The 17769-nt window shown below is 36.7% G+C and overlaps 1 protein-coding gene across 1 annotated transcript in view; it reads right to left on the reverse strand.

Annotated features, from left to right (window-relative positions):
• Nucleotides 1–10610, reverse strand: part of LOC149793383 (hemicentin-1-like) — a 178679-nt gene extending 168069 nt beyond the window's left edge. The window contains exons 1-5 of the mRNA XM_089968991.1: nt 10464–10610; nt 5865–5931; nt 4873–5184; nt 4146–4439; nt 36–323 (exon numbers count right to left, since the gene is read on the reverse strand). Of these exons, the coding sequence (XP_089825117.1) occupies nt 36–323; nt 4146–4439; nt 4873–5184; nt 5865–5931; nt 10464–10466 (964 nt within the window). The 5' untranslated portion in view covers nt 10467–10610. The remainder of the gene's footprint in view (nt 1–35; nt 324–4145; nt 4440–4872; nt 5185–5864; nt 5932–10463) is intronic.
• Nucleotides 10611–17769: the final 7159 nt, after the last annotated feature.

Here is a 17769-nt window from a genome sequence, read left to right on the forward strand (position 1 = left end):
GTTGCTACACGTCTAATTGAAAATAAGTCTCTTACATCCCACTCTGAGCTCGATATTATTTCCTCTAGAGGAACCGACGTCTGTTGTTCCTTCACACACATATATCCCAGCATCATCTTCAGTGGCTTTAATGATTCTAATGGATGCGTCAGGTCCTGATTGTCTCCATATGTACTTCGTATTATTTGGTAAGGCTTGATATTGTCTGTACCATTGAACATTTATTACTGACATTCCTTTTCCATTAACACTACAGTTCAAAACAACATCCGCACCACTGGTAATGACGAACTGAGTTTGTGGAACAGTCACTTGAGGAAGGTCTGCAATTTCATTAATTAATTCATTAATTCATTAATTCGTTATACTTCGTCTTCTTTTATTATTATTATTATTATTATTATTATTATTATTATTATTATTATTATCATTATTGTCGTTGTTGATAATAAATAAAGAGGAATTGCACAATAAATGGTTAAATAAGTCTCTCTTCATACCAATAATGGACATTTTATTCACGTCCTGTACGCTTGTGTGTTATTTCCTAAAGATGAAATCAAGCGGACTACTGACAATTATATTAACCTAGAGTTCATTTCTCTAAGACAACTGAATCTTAAGTTTTGGTCTTTGATAAGAACTACTATGGTGCAACGGGGGTGGGGGTGGGGTGGCATTTGTTTTATTTCACAAATGCAGTTGTAAGTTTCTAACTGTTGCAAGAATGCGCCATATTTGACAATGAAAGATTATTTTGAAAATTATTTACATTTACTTAATTCGCAAACTTTAATGATTCATATATATTCATTTCATTAAACTAACAGATTTACCAAGCATTGAAACCTTGTGTTTTTATCAGTATAAACATTATGCAATGTATCATAGTCGTGTAACTTGTGCACGATGAAGTTAATTACGATTAGAGGAACTAAACATGGTAATGGTCAGCACATTGGCATAGGAATGTTGGGATGTTCAATTTGTAGCATGAAAAACTCTGGTATGATTGAAGGAAGCAATTTGGCTAAAATAGTTCGACATTAATAAAAATTCTCATGGTACAATACTAGAATATCAATGGAAATCCAACATTAATAAATATTCACACAACCTATACTGTAAAAGGGAGTAAAACAAATAAAATTACACTATGATGTTTCGCGATAGTAAAAGCGTATAATGATGGTAAGTTATGCTGACTCGCTGTTTTTGTTCATTGTCCGATGAAAAGACTGAGTAGTTTCTTAAGTATCACAAAAGAAAATTTGTCACGGATTTGCTTATAAAAGAAAATATTCGTGAACTATTATGTAGTTGTCATTCAGGAAAATCATGAGGACAAAAATAAAATCGTTCAATTGTCTCGTGGCTTTAACGGTGATTTACAGCACATTACAATACACTACATTATCTGATGCCTGGCACGATATTCCATAACCAATACTGTTTAAAACATGTAACAAAGTGCTTTTTGAATTGTATATCAAGAATAAATTGGCACCCATTTGTATAATCTATATTTCAAAATCTTGCTTTCAAGATATAGTTTTGATAGGATTTATCTGGTCAGTGTGGCCTTAGACTAGGTGGTTGGCTGATGTGTTTTGGAGGATTCGTCCATCTAGTAGGATATTAGACTGGTTGGTCGGACGGTTTTTGTGAAGGATTCATCTTATTAGTATAGGCATTAGACTAGTGGGTTGGATGATTCTTGTGTAGGATTCATCTAATTAGTACGGACATTAGACTGCTTGGTTGGACGATTTTTGTGTAAGATTGATCTAGTTAGTATGTGCATTAGATGGATGGTTGTATGATTCTTGTGTAGGATTCATCTTATTAGATTGAGAATTAGACTGGTGGGTTATATGATTTTTGTTTACGAGTCATCTAATTAGTATGGACATTAGACTGCTTGGTTGGACGATTTTTATATACAATTCATTGAATAACATGGGCATTAACTGTTGTGTATGATGATTTTTTTTGTGTAGGTTTCATCTAATTTGTAAGGAAATTGGACTGCATAGTTGGATGATTTTTGTGTACGATTTATTTAAAAAGTGTGGGCATTAGACTGGTGTGTTGGGTGATTTTTTGCGTAGGTTTCATCTCATTATTATGGACATTAGACTGCATGATTGGATGATTTTTGTGTAGGATTCATTTAATAAGTATGGGCATGATATGGATTGGTAGGATGAATTTTGTGTAAGATTTATCTAATTAGTATGGGCATTAGACTGCTTGGATGGGTGATGTTTATGTACGATTCATTTGATTTAGTATGGACATTTTACATCTTCGTTTGATGAGTTTTGTGTAGGATTTATCTTATTAGTATGGGCATTAGACTGGTGGCTTGGATGATTTTGTATACGATTCGTCTTATTGGTATGGACATTAGACTGCTTCTTTGGATGGTTTTTGTGTAGGATTCGTCTCCTTAGTATGGGCATCAGACTGGATAGTTGTATGATTTTTGTGTACAATTCATATTATTAGTATAGGCATTAGACTAGATGGTTGGATGATTTTTATGTAAGATTCATCTTAATAGTATGGACATTAGACTGCTTGGTTGGACGATTTTTGTGTACAATTCGTCTTATTAGTATGGGCATTAGACTGGTGGTCTGGATGATTTTTGTATACGATTCATCTCATTAGTATGGCTATTAGACTTCTTGTTTGGATGACTTTTGTGTAAGATTTATCTAATTAGTATGGGCATTAGACTGATTGGTTTGCTGATGTTTAGGACAGCACTTTTAGCGCTTTATTCGGCGATAGCATGCCGAAGAAGTGGGAGCTAAATTTCTTCCCATGGGCATATTGAAGCCGTCTACTTGGGATGGCTTGGGCGGTTATTGAACCTGCGACCCTTGGATTACATTCCCGACTCTTTACAAGCTCAGCTGTTTATTAGTTCATTTATTCGTATCCCTAGAATAAGTAAATATTGTGAAATGTTACTGGAGAAAAAACAAAATTTAACTTATTGGTAAAGCTCGTTCTCATCACCATCTTACAAATATGTATATTAGACCAAAATAAATTACATTTACTATAAAAGAAATGGTTGTAAATATATTTTAATGACGAAACATATAAGTGGAATCGGAGTGAATCAATCAACTTGAATAAAGATTCAAAACTTTTAAACGGAAACAAGGTAATGACACTAATTATGAAACGACAAAGATAATCATTCATGAATGCATCATTCGAAAGCAAGCATGAGTAATAAAGTCGATACGACTGACAAATATTGTAAATTAGTCAATTCTTAGGTAACATTTCCACAGTTAGGTTAACGTAGCCACAAGCAGAAAAAACTGCAAAATAGAGATAGCGCAGGAGACGGGAAGAATTTCATTGTGAAGAAGACTCGTACAATAACGGCAACAGCGGCAACAACAAAACCGAAAACGTCCAGCGTAAGATTCTTGTAGGGATTGGAAATTAAGAGCATTAGATGAAACTATTCGAACGGTTATTTTCGGACAGGAGGTTTTACAAAAATGTAAGTAGTATTTTGAGGGGCAATACGGCATTTTAGTTATATAGACGGTAATATAAACTTAGTGCAATAAATTGTTAATGGTATTGTAGTCCATGTAAACGGTAATAGAATTTGTGCAATACATTGCTATTGGTATTATGGTTGATGTAGATCGTAATATAAACTTCGTACAATACAGTACTATTAGTATTATAGTCCATTTAGATCAGGGGTCTCAAACACGCAGCGAAATCCCGTGGCCCGCAAAATGTTTGGCATTACAAAGTGTCATGAGATATAGCAAAGGTGTCCTCATGCGACCCTCAGGGTGGCTTGAGTTTGAGACCCCTGATTTAGATGGTAATATAAACTTAGTGTAATACATACAATTTGGGTTTTGGCAGCCCAGCATTTTCCAGCCGGCGGTCGAATTTCTTTCGTAAATTCTATCAGTCTTCACTGAGATAGGTGAAACCTTTTATGACAGCAATTGTTTCACTTTACAAAGAAGTTTTCTTTTAATGTTCATTGAGCAATATTCGTTCCGTATCAGCTGGTGGTATACAAACTTGCAGTAGGTAAATCTAATTGGATATGTACAATATAGATAAATTTCATTCAGTTTAATACTCACCCCATACCTGTAGGAAGATCTGTGATCCTGCAACAGTGATTAAATGGTTGAATGCAAAACATCTATAAACTCCAGAGTCCGTCGTCGTGACTTCTGATATGATAAGAGACGGCATTTGCGTGGTCCAAAAATATTTATTCGATTGCGTTATATTGTTCCATTGTTGACGAAACCTGTAATGCCATCCAGTATAAATATTGATCTCACCAGTGGGATTCACCACGCACTCGAGAGTTACATTTGTACCAGAAACAGCTGTGTAGTTACTTTTGGGAACTGTAATCTCAGGTTTAGCTGAAAAGACACTTGTAAAATAAGATTCTCTTCCAAAAAGGCAAATGTTTCAAACCAAAGATTTTAAGTGATCGTGTTTAGAATATTCTAAGAATAGTAGCTAGTTATTAATGAAACATACTCTTGCATATATCATAGCTTTAAAATGAAGTATCTTATACTTTTTCACACTTGATAGAGACTAGTTTAATATGAAGGTTATTGGTGTAAATAAAACAAACAGACCATGGATAAAACAAGAATTACACTGACATTTGTATTAGAAGTCCTCTGCTTGTTTCTATTGAAAGAATAATTCGATTAAAAAAAATGAACAGGTCACATGCCATACATCGCCAATAATGTTTTGTTACATGTAACGTGTCTCGCTACCCAAAGAATCAAAACACATCTTCTGGATGAGTCTGGCACCGAATTAAAAGAACTTTCTTACCGTAGACATTCAGTAGTTGCTCTCCTCTAACTTTTCCCGTGGCAGTTATCGTTTCACATGTATATTTCCCAGTGTCGGTAAAGGTGGCATTCTTGAATGAGATCTGAATATGCACAAAATTTTCATCTTTGAAACTACAAGACATTGTATACCTTGTTCCATTAATTAAGTTTTTTTCCACTCCCTCGTTCTGAGTAAAATACCATTGACAATTCCTCAGCGACAATGGATCGGGAAAGTAGCACTTCAGTGTGACCTCTTCACCTTGGAGAACCGAGTTAGTGTAGTTGGGGACATTCATAGTTTGTGCACCTGTACAGATTATAACAAACATTAGTGAAACATGATAATAACGAGATCTGGTTAATGAACAAAACTGAACATTAAGTTCGTAAATCAACTGGGTTATGAAGGCGGAAAGAAATTCACAGAAATTAATACATTTCCAAACCAGTGTAATATTCATTTGATATGCAAGCAGGGTGCAATGTATTGTACACCAAAGGTACCAATTACATACATATCTTAATGGTGGTCGTGTGGGTAATGATGACAACGACGATAAAGATGATGTTGACAGTAGAAGTAGTAGTGGTTTTAATCCAAGCCTCCGTAAAATTACGTGTTTTGTCAATTACAAATTATATTTGTACATCATATATTACCTATAACAACTGTACCTGCTAATCGGTATAGAACCATTCCAGTTTAATTGTGTTGTTATAATGGTAATTTGCAGCCATTCGTTCCGTGTAATATCCATTATTTATTGATAGAGAGATTCTTAAAAGGTTTGCAAATGTTAAACAAGAGAAAAAGAAAAAGAACAACAGCGACTTAGAGAACAGAGGCAACTGGATGATCCTATAGGGTCTAGCTCTTTATATCAATACATTAAACTCTTTTCATGCTGGCAGTGGTGTGTAGTATTTTGTATTTTTCTACAATGTATTAGTCATGTTTGCTCAGAGAATTCTTCCTTACTCTCTCACCTGCTAAGGTTACAATACATCCCCACAAGAAAGCTGGATATATCAATAAAATGGCATGGATGACTTCCTGAAAATTAAAGAAGTAAATCGGGTAGAAAGAGTGCACGAGTCTGATTTGCTGCCAATATAAAAGAGACTTCAAGTGGTATTTAAAAAATTGTTTGCGTTCATTATACTTATCAAATTAGGTATACAATGAGTTGATTAAGTGGATATATTTATTTAGTATAGCTTAAAGGCACGCCAGAACAAACGACGCCATAAAATGCCAAAAAATAGGTAAAGTTACAGAAATAGTGTTAATTTGCACAGAACATTTTCGCAAGACCAATAATCACAAATAAAATATAAACTGTAAAGATTTAAAATTCTGTAAAATACAAATCAAATAATAGATAAAAGATAGAATAGTGCCATCCTTAAAACAGTATCAATTTTTTTTTGTATTAACCACGTTCCTCTAAAACGTCTAAGATAGTTGTGGGCGGTACATAGGTGAAATGTATGTAAAGTACTATTTAATCCTTTCAATCGAAGTTTCCAGTATTCACTTATTAGTATACAGTATTTTTTTTTTCGTCTCCATTTATGTCAAGACATTTAATTTTATTTTTCATTGTCATAAAAGTATTCTACACTCAGAGAGCATAATCACAGAAACAAATAGTGCCACTTGTGTGTGTCTGTGTGTGTACGTGTGTATACGTGTGTGTAACACTGTCGTAATAAATGTTATGATTCGTCCCATGTAGGAAGTGAAACTTTGTCGCCAGTAACGGCACCTGTTGCCTATCTTCCACGCATCCTAACCTAATTCGGCCATGTGTCCATGTGTTCACCCCACCCCACCCAAACAAACGGCCATGTGTCCATGTGTTCACCTAACCCCACCCAAATAAACGGGCATGTGTCCATATGTTCACCCACCACCACCAAGAAAGGATGGAACTATATCAAAAGCAATGATGCGAGGTGCACGGGAACCAACACATTAGGCAAGCAAAAATTAAAGACTATTCTATGTACACATACTATTAACATTTTTACTTCAAAATGCGAAGTATTTATGTGACACCACTGACAGAATATCCTGCTGCAAGTAGCATAACCTATTCCATAGCTCCTATACACCAACTACGTAACACTTCAGAACTATACGCTTTCCTGGAACAACAATGAAGCTGGGTCGAAGGTCAGGTTTAAAAATTTACTTATGCAACTCGCTCTAGCGCAAAAAAGAAGTAAGTATATCTGAATTAATAGCCGAGTCCATATGAACTTGATTCGGATAAGCAGAACGCAATGGCATGCTGCTAGGAAGTTTACCAAGCTTCCCGTATGGTACAAGATTCCATTGAGATATTAGGGGATGCTTCTGAGATAGATACGTCGGCTTCACTAGATATATCGCGTAATCAATTGTTTCATGTTGCGAAAACCGGAGTAAGTTTCCGCATTATGACCACAAAATGGGCTCAGGAAGACCGTGACGTAACCGGTAAAGGACCAGGCCTCACAAAAAACGGTTTAAGTTTCCATTGGATGTCACTGATAAAATTTGCTCCTTATCGTGATCTTGTTGGATGTTGGATGTTAGCATTTGAAAGAACATAAAACTGAAAATAACAGACACTACGGCCGTTTGCTTAGCAGAAACACATTAGAAGCCAAAAAAAAAGGTTATAGCATAAGAGAATGTGAATAAAACGAGATACCTGTATATACTAATCAAGAACGCGCTCGGAAAATCGGGCGACTCGGTTTAACAATCAGATTAACAAACGCGTTTAGTAGTATCTAAAAATCTGATTTCGATTCGACTGGCAGAAAGTCCTCCATTAAGTCCATATCTTCCCGTGCTTCACTGATATTAGAAAAGAAGGCTAAATTAGAAGCGGCAAAAGTCCACATATAATACATGACCCGAGAAGCAGAAATTCATAAACAAAAGGCAGAGTTAGCCTGTGATCTTGAGATGCTTGCACGACAAAGAGGAAGCTGCTGCAGCAGCAGAACCGAAGGTTCTCGAAATTGATGAAGAATATCAGTGTTCGGTCATTGGCGTTGAATGCTAAACTCTCCTACCCGATAAAGCCATTTGAAAGAAGAAAAACCTTTCCAAAACAACATTGTGTCACTAAGTAAGTTTCCGCATTATGACCACAAAATGGGCTCAGGATGACCGTGACGTAACCGGTAAAGGACCATGCCTCACAAAAAACAGTTTAAGTTTTCACTGGATGTCACTGATTAAATTTGCTCCTTATCGTGATCTTGTTGGATGTTGGATGTTAGCATTTGAAAGAACATCAAACTGAAAATAACAGACACTACGGCCATTTTGCTTAGCAGAAACACATTAGAAGCCACAAAAAAGGTTATAGCATAAGAGAATGTGAATAAAACGAGATATATACTAATCCAGAACGCGCTCGGAAAATCGGGCGACTCGGTTTAACAAACGCGTTTAGTGGTATCTAAAAAATCTGATTCCGATTCGACTGGCAGAAAATCCTCCATTAAGTCCTTTTCTTCCCTTGCTTCACTGATATTAGAAAATAAGGCTAAATTAGAAGCGGCAAACGTCCACATATAATGCATGACCCGAGAAGCAGAAATTCATAAACAAAAGGCAGAGTTAGACTGTGATCTTGAGATGCTTGCACGACACAGAGGTAGCTGCTGCAGCAGCAGAACCGAAGGATCTCGAAATTGGTGAAGAATATCAGTGTTCGGTCATTGGCATTGAATGCGAAACCCTCATACCCGATAGAGCCAGTTGAAAGAAGAAAAACGTTTCCAAAACAACATTGTTTCACCATAGTATGTACATCTGTCTTGAGTCCCATGCTTACCATAGTGCACCACGACTAGATTAAGAACAGACAGCCTAAACGACCCTGTTAAATACTGGGCATCTTGGAAAAATTTGTACCTAAGGATGACAATAACAGTGACAACACGTATGGATTAACCAAACTCCTCTTAACGAAAGATTTCATTCTAACGAGATTCACAAAATTTAACGACAGACCAGAAAAATATGTTACATGGAAATTCAGTTTAATGTCCGATATGAAAAAGAGATCTATCTACTTGTTAAGTGGTTAAGACGAAATTCCAAACAGCATGCAGTCAGAACCCTAACATCCAACATTAACAATTAGAAAAGTGGACTCCAACGAAGGCTGAATGAGAGATATGGTTAGCCTGATCTACTTGAGGCAGTACTTACACATACGTTATTGAAACTCCCAAGGCTGTCACGTAAAGATATAAAAAGCTGTATGAGCTGAGTGATATTCTCGGTGACATAGAGTTCGCCAAAGAATGATATTAAATATCCATCACTGCTTGGTCTTTTATTCTCCTTCAAGTGTTGTTCTGATTGTAAGCAAATTCACATATGGACTTTCAAAGAAAGCCCTGAAGTACCCTCCCCTTTTTTTGTACTTTGCTGAGTTTGTCGGCGATTCCTGCCAAGGTAGTTTACGTAGAAAAGACATGGTAAATACCATTAAAACAAACCCGTTGAACAATGGACGAACATCGCTTTTTGAACCTTATAAAAATTCCTTTAAAGAAGAGCAGACGGTTTGTTAGTTTAGAGGAGGCATGGTCGAAGTTGTTAATCCACAACGCTACATTGGTACTATTGTTTCCTTGAAGACCATGAGCTATGACAAGCCAGGTTTCACCGAAGAAAATATAAATTTGGGGATATCATGGATCGTGAGTTCTCCAGGGATGGTACCTATGGTAGGTGTTTGCCATCCTAAGAAACCTCCCCCTCCAAATTAGAGGAGTGTTGCCTCGTCTGCTAGATTTAAAGGTGTATCGCTAAACTACGCACTTCTTAGGGAATCTGAATTCACCAATAATTTGCTGGGTGTGCTCATGATAATCCGAAAATAACAGTTGCAGTAACAGCAGACATACAGCAAATATTATATTGCTTTCTTGTCAAGCCAAACCCACAGAAATTTCCTACAAGTCCTGCGGTACAAAGAAAATTTTCTATCAGGGCACTATAAGGACCATAGAAATTAATGTATTTGCCGCTTGCCGTGTTTGCTAAATGTGCAAATTTAAATAAAAAAAATAATACATTGATCACATATACCAAAATTAAAATCTTCACTGTTCTGCAAAATTATATTATTCATGCAGACATATTTCCATTACTCAACATGTCTGTATATGACGTAGCTAGAGCCAGTTGTATGTGGTTTATGTTCTGCATAACGTTTGTCATTTGTTCTCGACTTTGTCATAACATTATTCTAATTTCCGTTGCCGTCTCACCGTTATTGCACGCTGTTTGCCTTTCAACTATGTGTAGATGAATGTTTGCACAAAAATCATGTGATATATTTACTTGCTCCGCGTCACTTATCATTTCACTTACGCATACAGTTGGATATTGGATGATTTTCTTCCTTTATTTGAAAATATAATGTGTTGTTCAAAAAGTTCATATATTTTACAGGAGGGGTTGATAAACGCGCCACGCACATGTTTCTCAACCCTGAATGTATAAACTTTGAATTATTTTCTAATAAAGCACTATACTTTGTTTAAACTAGATACCAGACTTACCATTACGCATATGTTCCTGGTTGTTTATCCTTCTCACGAGATATACTTCGGTGTTGTACGATACCATATGAAGCTGTTGCTTGAGTGGGATCACCCCATAACACAACATACCGAGTCATCTAAGTGCCTCGTATTAAAGTCCTCGCTCGAATTACTAACTATTTCCTGTCTGACACAACTGGATGTCAAGATAAACAAATTTGAAATATATGGTAGTGTTGGGTTATTCACAACATCCTCTCATTTTCATAATGTAATCTATTTGTAGTCTCTAAAGCGGCTATAGGAATCTATGTTTACATTGAAGATGAAAAAGTTTAGAGGTTTCATTTAGTTGACAGAGTAGTTATGCTGGGAATTGGATTTCAACATTACAGTTGGATGTCACTGTGGGGGGTGTGATGAAGGAATTTAACACTAGGATGTCACTACGAGAGAAAGGGGGAATTTAACATTAAATGCCATATGGGGTATAACTCGAATTTAACCTTGACATTCGAAATGTCGCTATGTGGAGGGACAGAGTTATGAAACAGGGTGGATTCTAGGGAGAAATAAGAATTTAACAATATGATGATACAATGGGTATAGTAGACAGACAAATTAAAGTTAACAATCGTCCGTGGAAGACAGAAAATATACTATAAACCTACAAACAATATACAAATAGCAGTGTTTACGACACATGAACAGAAAATGGAGTATATAGTACTAACTAAAGATAAAGTTCAAAAATGTAAACCTGAACTGCACAAACGTTTTGGAAGATGGATCAGTCTAAATAAATGCAATTATTAAGTATGTCACGTTTATCACAAGCCATGGTTTGATGTCTAAACATTACCGCAGGCTGTAGTTAATCTTTTACGCAAGGTTACCATTACCAGATAGAAGATCCGGCATCTTGGATCGGCACAAGCGTTAGATCGAGCGACTTCCCACCTATGTGTTACAGCTTAGTCCTAAGATCAGAGGAACCGACCAGAGAAAGTGGCGTGTTCTAAATCCGTCTCCACGTGGACAAAAAGCGAGAAGGGCATTATCCACTAAGTTTGATTGGATCGGGTCAAAGCTACAACAATCGGATTTGTGATAACAATTTCGATCCGAATTATAACTTCTAGCTAGCAAGCGAAACTTAAGTCTCGCCTAGGAAGATTGCTGAACAATATAGGGTTACTCCGAGGAAGCCACTCTTAATTTGGTGGTAAAACTTTGGAGTTTCTAAGGAAAGGCAAAACTTCGTAAAGGTCAGTAAATTATTTACTCGATTATTGCACAATATTACGGCATTGTAAGTGTAATTATGTATAGCATGTACACTTAATTACTACGACCGTTTAGTACGTAGAATTACCTTTGTAGTGTTTAATTTACACGAGTATTTGAGTATTATTTAGAGAATTATGTAGATTCTTAGCTTGTGGTCATAATTAATTTTGTCATTCGCTAATAAATTACTTCGTAGTAAACTAGTGCATTTATTCGTGTGATATGTTAGAATTTACACATGCTTATATTGTGAATTTGGAAAATGATTGAAGTGTGTAAGATAGTTAATATGGATATATGAATATATCAGAGCATGAACATTTGAATATGTGTGCACTTTGTATGAGTTGTAATGTAAAGAAATATATCTGATTGCTGTGATATTGTTTAGTATAATGGGACTGTGAATATGTACTGATGTTGCGCAATGTATTGATGTATGTTTGATAAGTAATTGATATCAGGCTTTTATTACAACGTTGTTTTACCACACAAGAACGTATGAGTATTTCGATGAATGCGTGACCGAAGAAATTGAATAGCTGTTATCTGATGATGGGCTGGGTGTAGTGTGAGATGAGAGGGCTAAGGAAAATAGTGTACGGTCCTTTTGTTTTCATAGGGAGCTTTTTGGGGGACAGAACGTTCGGGTCAGTTAAGTCCGGAGTCTCTAAGATCGGGACAGAAGTGAGATTAGTAGAGCAGTCGGAGTCGACAAAGTCTAGTCGGTCGAGCGAAGGTGGATAGTAGGTGGAGGAGGAGGAAACGTATTCTTCAGGAAACAGTGAAGGAGAAGTAAACGGAGTATAGAGGAGTCGAGGAGGAGAAGGAATTTGGAGAAAGTCGGGATGAAGAGGAGAAGGAATAGGAGGAATAGGAGAGAAGAATACACAGATGAGTAGAATACAAGGACAGGTGGAAAGCTATTTCACACTACTAATCAAATGATGCAATAGGCTATCACAGGTTCGAGCGGAAGGAGAGTACCTGGGAAATTTAAACACTTGACTATTGAATTGTCATTAAATTGTTCTTTGTTTAATTAAACCTTTTTGTATTTTCAATCATTTAACCATCGGCATTGCTGACTGGGGCTCTAAGCTTTACATCTATCTTCCACTCATTTAACTTCTAACCAAAATCGAGCCTGAGTGGGACTTCAATAATAATTCAAATAAAATATTAGTAGCACACCACCCCAATCATATCACATCTACCACAGTGACGGCATAACAACTGGTCACATCAAAAAGTATAACAAGATAAAATATAAAACGTGTATTTATTAAAATTCTGTAAAAGGTTTCTACAAAAACGGACGTACGTTCTACAAAAAATCCTTAAAAGGTTATAAAATGTGTTGTATAAACCATATTTCCTTAACACGTTTTGGGGGTACATTATCATACAGCTTCTTCAGGCAGTTAACACCACTTCTGTCCCACATGGGGTAAATCGACAATAAAGTGTTTTACTGTCCGAAGATACTTGATATTATCCATTCATGTTGAGGTTCAACCTGCACGAGTCAAGTAGGTGTGTCCGAGCCGCGATACTACAACCTTAACTCTACGAAATGTTCTGTACTAGGGATGCCACTCTCCAAACGTTTTTTTTTTTTTTTCTTAAGTTTCTTAGCAATCCACATATATTGCCAACAGTGACAAACATGCTGATTTATAAATATTTGAAGTCACTATATGGAATCTTCCATTCGGAAATAGGTGACTATATGGTAGCTTTGCCTGCCTTAAATCCCTTTTTATTATCCTTAACTAGGCAGACAAAACAGACTACGTTCCAAGACTGTATGATGTCATCCTTTTTTCTGTAATATCTGAGCTATTAGCGGAATGTTGGACGTAATATTTGTCAAAGCTTTTAGTATAGGAAGGATATGAATTAGAAGTTTCATTGTACTTTAAAGTTTTCAGTATGTCTATAATTTCTGCACATACAATTGAGGCTTTATCCTGTAAATCCTGTGAATTGCAGGAGATACCATGGATCGTTGCAACAACAGCTTTGACTGTCTCCATCTTGCAAACCGTCTCTGTACACAGACACATGGCTGCAATAGGATGATCTGAGTTCACTGAGTTTACTCTGAAAAGGAGAGGATTCGCTAAAATCTTTTTGAATTGGCATAGGTTACATATTATTGGCATACATATTATTGGCATATGTTACATATTATTGTCATAGGTTACATATTATTGGCATAGGTTACATATTATTGGCATAGGTTACATATTATTGGCATAGGTTACATATGATTGGCGTAGGTTACATATTATTTTGGGATGTTTTGAAATCCTCGTTAATAATTAATAATATGGGATGAAAGAATGTTGCAATATTTACAACACGTATTGTTCCTGCTTCTTGGTGAGGGCGTATATACTTGACGAAAGGTGGGATTAAACTCGGTTTTTGAGTGTACAAGGTTTAGTGTTTGGTCCTCAAGACAATATTATATACACGAGGTTGGATGGATTGGGAGATAGTTTTGCAATATACTGAAGTGACAGTTTTATTTGTCTGAACTGAAATTATGCTTCATTTGCCTCCACTACCCACGAGACAGAATAGTAAACCAGATAGACATTCACATACACCAATCAATACACAGACACAGGACAACTTGATTAAAGGTAATCGCGTAAGAAACCTCTGCCACACTAAACGTTTGAAATAGACTTTATTAGGCTAACGTTTAATTGTTGTATGAGATCATTCAAAATGGCTTCTAAGCAGAGTGATACTTTAGAGGTCTTGCAAAAACGCTGGCTTCCGACTCTAGCAAAGGAAATGTAGTGAATTCGAAGACAAAGTAGACAAATTTTGGGACAGGAGTGAACGAACATTAGGCACTCTGCAAGTGGAAAGGATCGATTCTGTCAAACATTCTCTCAAGGATAAACTTACAAACCTAGATTCAGAAAATAACAATATTAAAACAGACACTATGGCTTTTTTGCTTAGTACAAGCACGTTAGAAGCTTAAAAAAAGATTATAGAACAAGGTAATGTGAATAAAGCGAAAGATGTACTAATCCAGAACGCACTCGGACACTCCGACAACTCGGCTAAATAATCAGATTTAGAAACGCGTTCACTAGCATCTAAAAAGTCGGATTCTGATTCAGCTGGCCGATAGTCCTCCATTACATGACCCGAGAAACAGAAATTCAGAAATAGAGGTAAGATGCTTGCACAACAAAGAGGTAGCTGTTGCTGCAACAGAACCCCAGGGTCTCGAAACTGATGAAGAAGATCACAATGTTAGGTTATTAGCATTGAATGCGGAACTCTCATACCCGACAGATCCAGTTGAAAGAACACGGACGTTTCCAAAACATCTTTGGTTTACCATAATATGTACCGCAGTCTTGAGTCCCACGCGTACGATAGTGCACCACGACTAGATTACGCAACGACAGCCAATAAGACCCTGTTATAGCTTAACCAAATTCCTCTTAAAGAAAGATCTCCTTCTAAAGAGACTCACAAAATTTAACGACAGACCAGAAAAATATGTTACATGGGAATTCCGTTTCAAGAACGTTATAAAAAACAGATCGATCTACTCGTTAAGTGGTTAAGACGAAATTCCAAACAGCATGCAGTCAGGACCCGGACATCCAACATTAACAATGAGGAGAGTGGACTCCAGTGAAGGCTGAATGACAGATATGGTTAGCCTCGTGTACTTGAGGCAGTACTTACACATACGTTATTGAAACTCCCAAGGCTGTCACGTAAAGATTAGAAAACAGCTGTATGAGCTGAATGATACCCTCGGCGACATAGAGTTCGCGAAAGAATGATATTAAATATCCATCACTGCTTGGTTTTTTATTCTTCTTCAAATGCTTTGCCGATAGTAAGTCAACTCCCAGTTGGACTTCATTTTCGTATTTTGCTGAGTTAGTTGGAGATTCTTGCCAAGGTAGAATAAATAGAAGCGACATGGTTAATACCATTAAGACATACCTGTTAAACAATGAACGAACATCGCTTTTTGAACCTTATCAAAATTTCATAGAAGTAGAGCAGACGGTTTCTTAATTTAGAGGAGGCATGATCGAAGCTGTTGATCCATCATGCTACATTGGTGATATTGTATTCTTGAAGACCATGAGTGATAGCAAGCCATGTTTCTCAGTAGAAGATAGAAATTTATGGGACATCATAGATCGTGAGTTCTCCAGGTATGTTACTTTCCTTCCGAAAGTTGGTTTTAAACCATCCTAAGAAGCCCACCCAAATCAGAGGAGTGTTTAATTCGTCTGCAAGATTTAAAGGTGTATCGCTGAACAACGTGCTTCTTAGGAATCCTGACCTCACCAACAATTTTCTGGGTGTGCTCATACTATTCCGAAAAAAAACAGTTGTAATAGGAGCAGATATACAGCAAGTACTCTCTTGCTTTCTTGTCAAGCCAAACTCAATGAAACTTCATACGATTTGTGTAGTACAAAGTTAATGACCCTTACAAAGATCTTACAGAGTACCGTATGAGTGTCCACGTTTATGGAAATAGTCTATATCTAGCTATTGCTACATACTAATTAAGAAAGACAGCAGAGATGAGCGACACAAATGTTTTGCAGTGATGTCAGAAAGTTCTTTGAAAGGGACGTCTTTGAGGACGACGCCTTAACATCTGTAACCTTAAGCCTTGTTGCATAATCCAGTGGAAATGATCAAATTGGTTTTGTTCTAGGAAAGGCAAATCTTGCTCCGAAATATGGACACACCATTCCAAGCTTATAACTATGCACTGAAGTGTTAGCCATCGGCATTTATGAGACTGGCGTCGAAAACCTCGATGCTCAAGTAGAATAGGTCCGCTAATTCACTGACAACAAAGAGGTTCTAGGCTTTTTTTACGGTACGAAAAGGAGGTTTAATACCTATCACCTTTAATCTCGTCGAATGTGCCACGAGTCTGTTGCAACAAACGAAGTTCAAACAAGTTCATAGTTACAGAGTCCGTCATTGATCAACAACGAAGACGAATCCACAAACAATCCGTGCCTACTGTTAGACCCTGAAAAGACAAACAAAACTTAGGCCAGGTTTATTCGTATTGATAATTGATGTCACTGACAAAAACTTTCTCAGTTCTCATACAATTTATTAGTCAAGATTCTTATCAACAACATAAAATGAGCTAGTGTCAACGAAAGAAAAGTGCTTGTGAATTAATGGAAGTGTGTCCTTAATATGGGCCGAATGTTAGTGCCAATGCAAGAAAAGAAATTCTCCAGAACAGAAACGACATCATTTTGACAACACATGGAACCCTTGCGCAGATTGTTAGAGGACAGACCAGTGTCACGCGACTGTTGTACGATGCAGGCGAATCTCAAGATAAACAGATCTAGCCTCTGTCTTCCTAGTTTGATTTTGACAGTTGATTGAACGTGTTCAAATGCAGTTTGACACAGGTATCTGGAATTACCCATTTACGTGTGTAACCACACACGAAATTCAAACAAGTTTATAGCTACACGGTCCGTCATTGATCAACAAAGAAGACGAATCCACAAACAAACCGTACCTACGGTTATACCCTAAAGAGGACAAAGAACACAGGCCAGGTTTATTCGTACTGAAAATTTATGTAACTGACAACAACTCTCTCAGTTCTCGGACAATTGTTTAGTCAAGATTCTTACAAACAACATAAAATGAACCAGTTTGAACAAAAGAAAAATACGTTTGAATTAATTGAAGTGTGTCCCTAATATAGACCGAATGTTTGTGAGAATGCAAGAAAATAAATTGTCCAAAACAGATGTGACGTCCTATTTGTCAACACGTGCTTCCCTAGGACAGTTGACTGATATGTCCCCTACTAGTGGACTATATATCAACAACATTAATATCAAGGTGAACGCCTTACATTGAGTTGGGTTTTGTTTACATTGAAGAAAAAGATAATGTTCTGTGTTTCAGTTGCAGAAAACTAGAGACCCAGCCTGTAAAGTTTTCAATGGTGTCAATATATCACTACTTTAACTTG

The sequence above is a fragment of the Sinohyriopsis cumingii genome, chromosome 8 (genome assembly GCF_028554795.1).
Source record: "Sinohyriopsis cumingii isolate HCF-2022 chromosome 8, ASM2855479v2, whole genome shotgun sequence".
NCBI classification, from domain to species: domain Eukaryota; kingdom Metazoa; phylum Mollusca; class Bivalvia; order Unionida; family Unionidae; genus Sinohyriopsis; species Sinohyriopsis cumingii.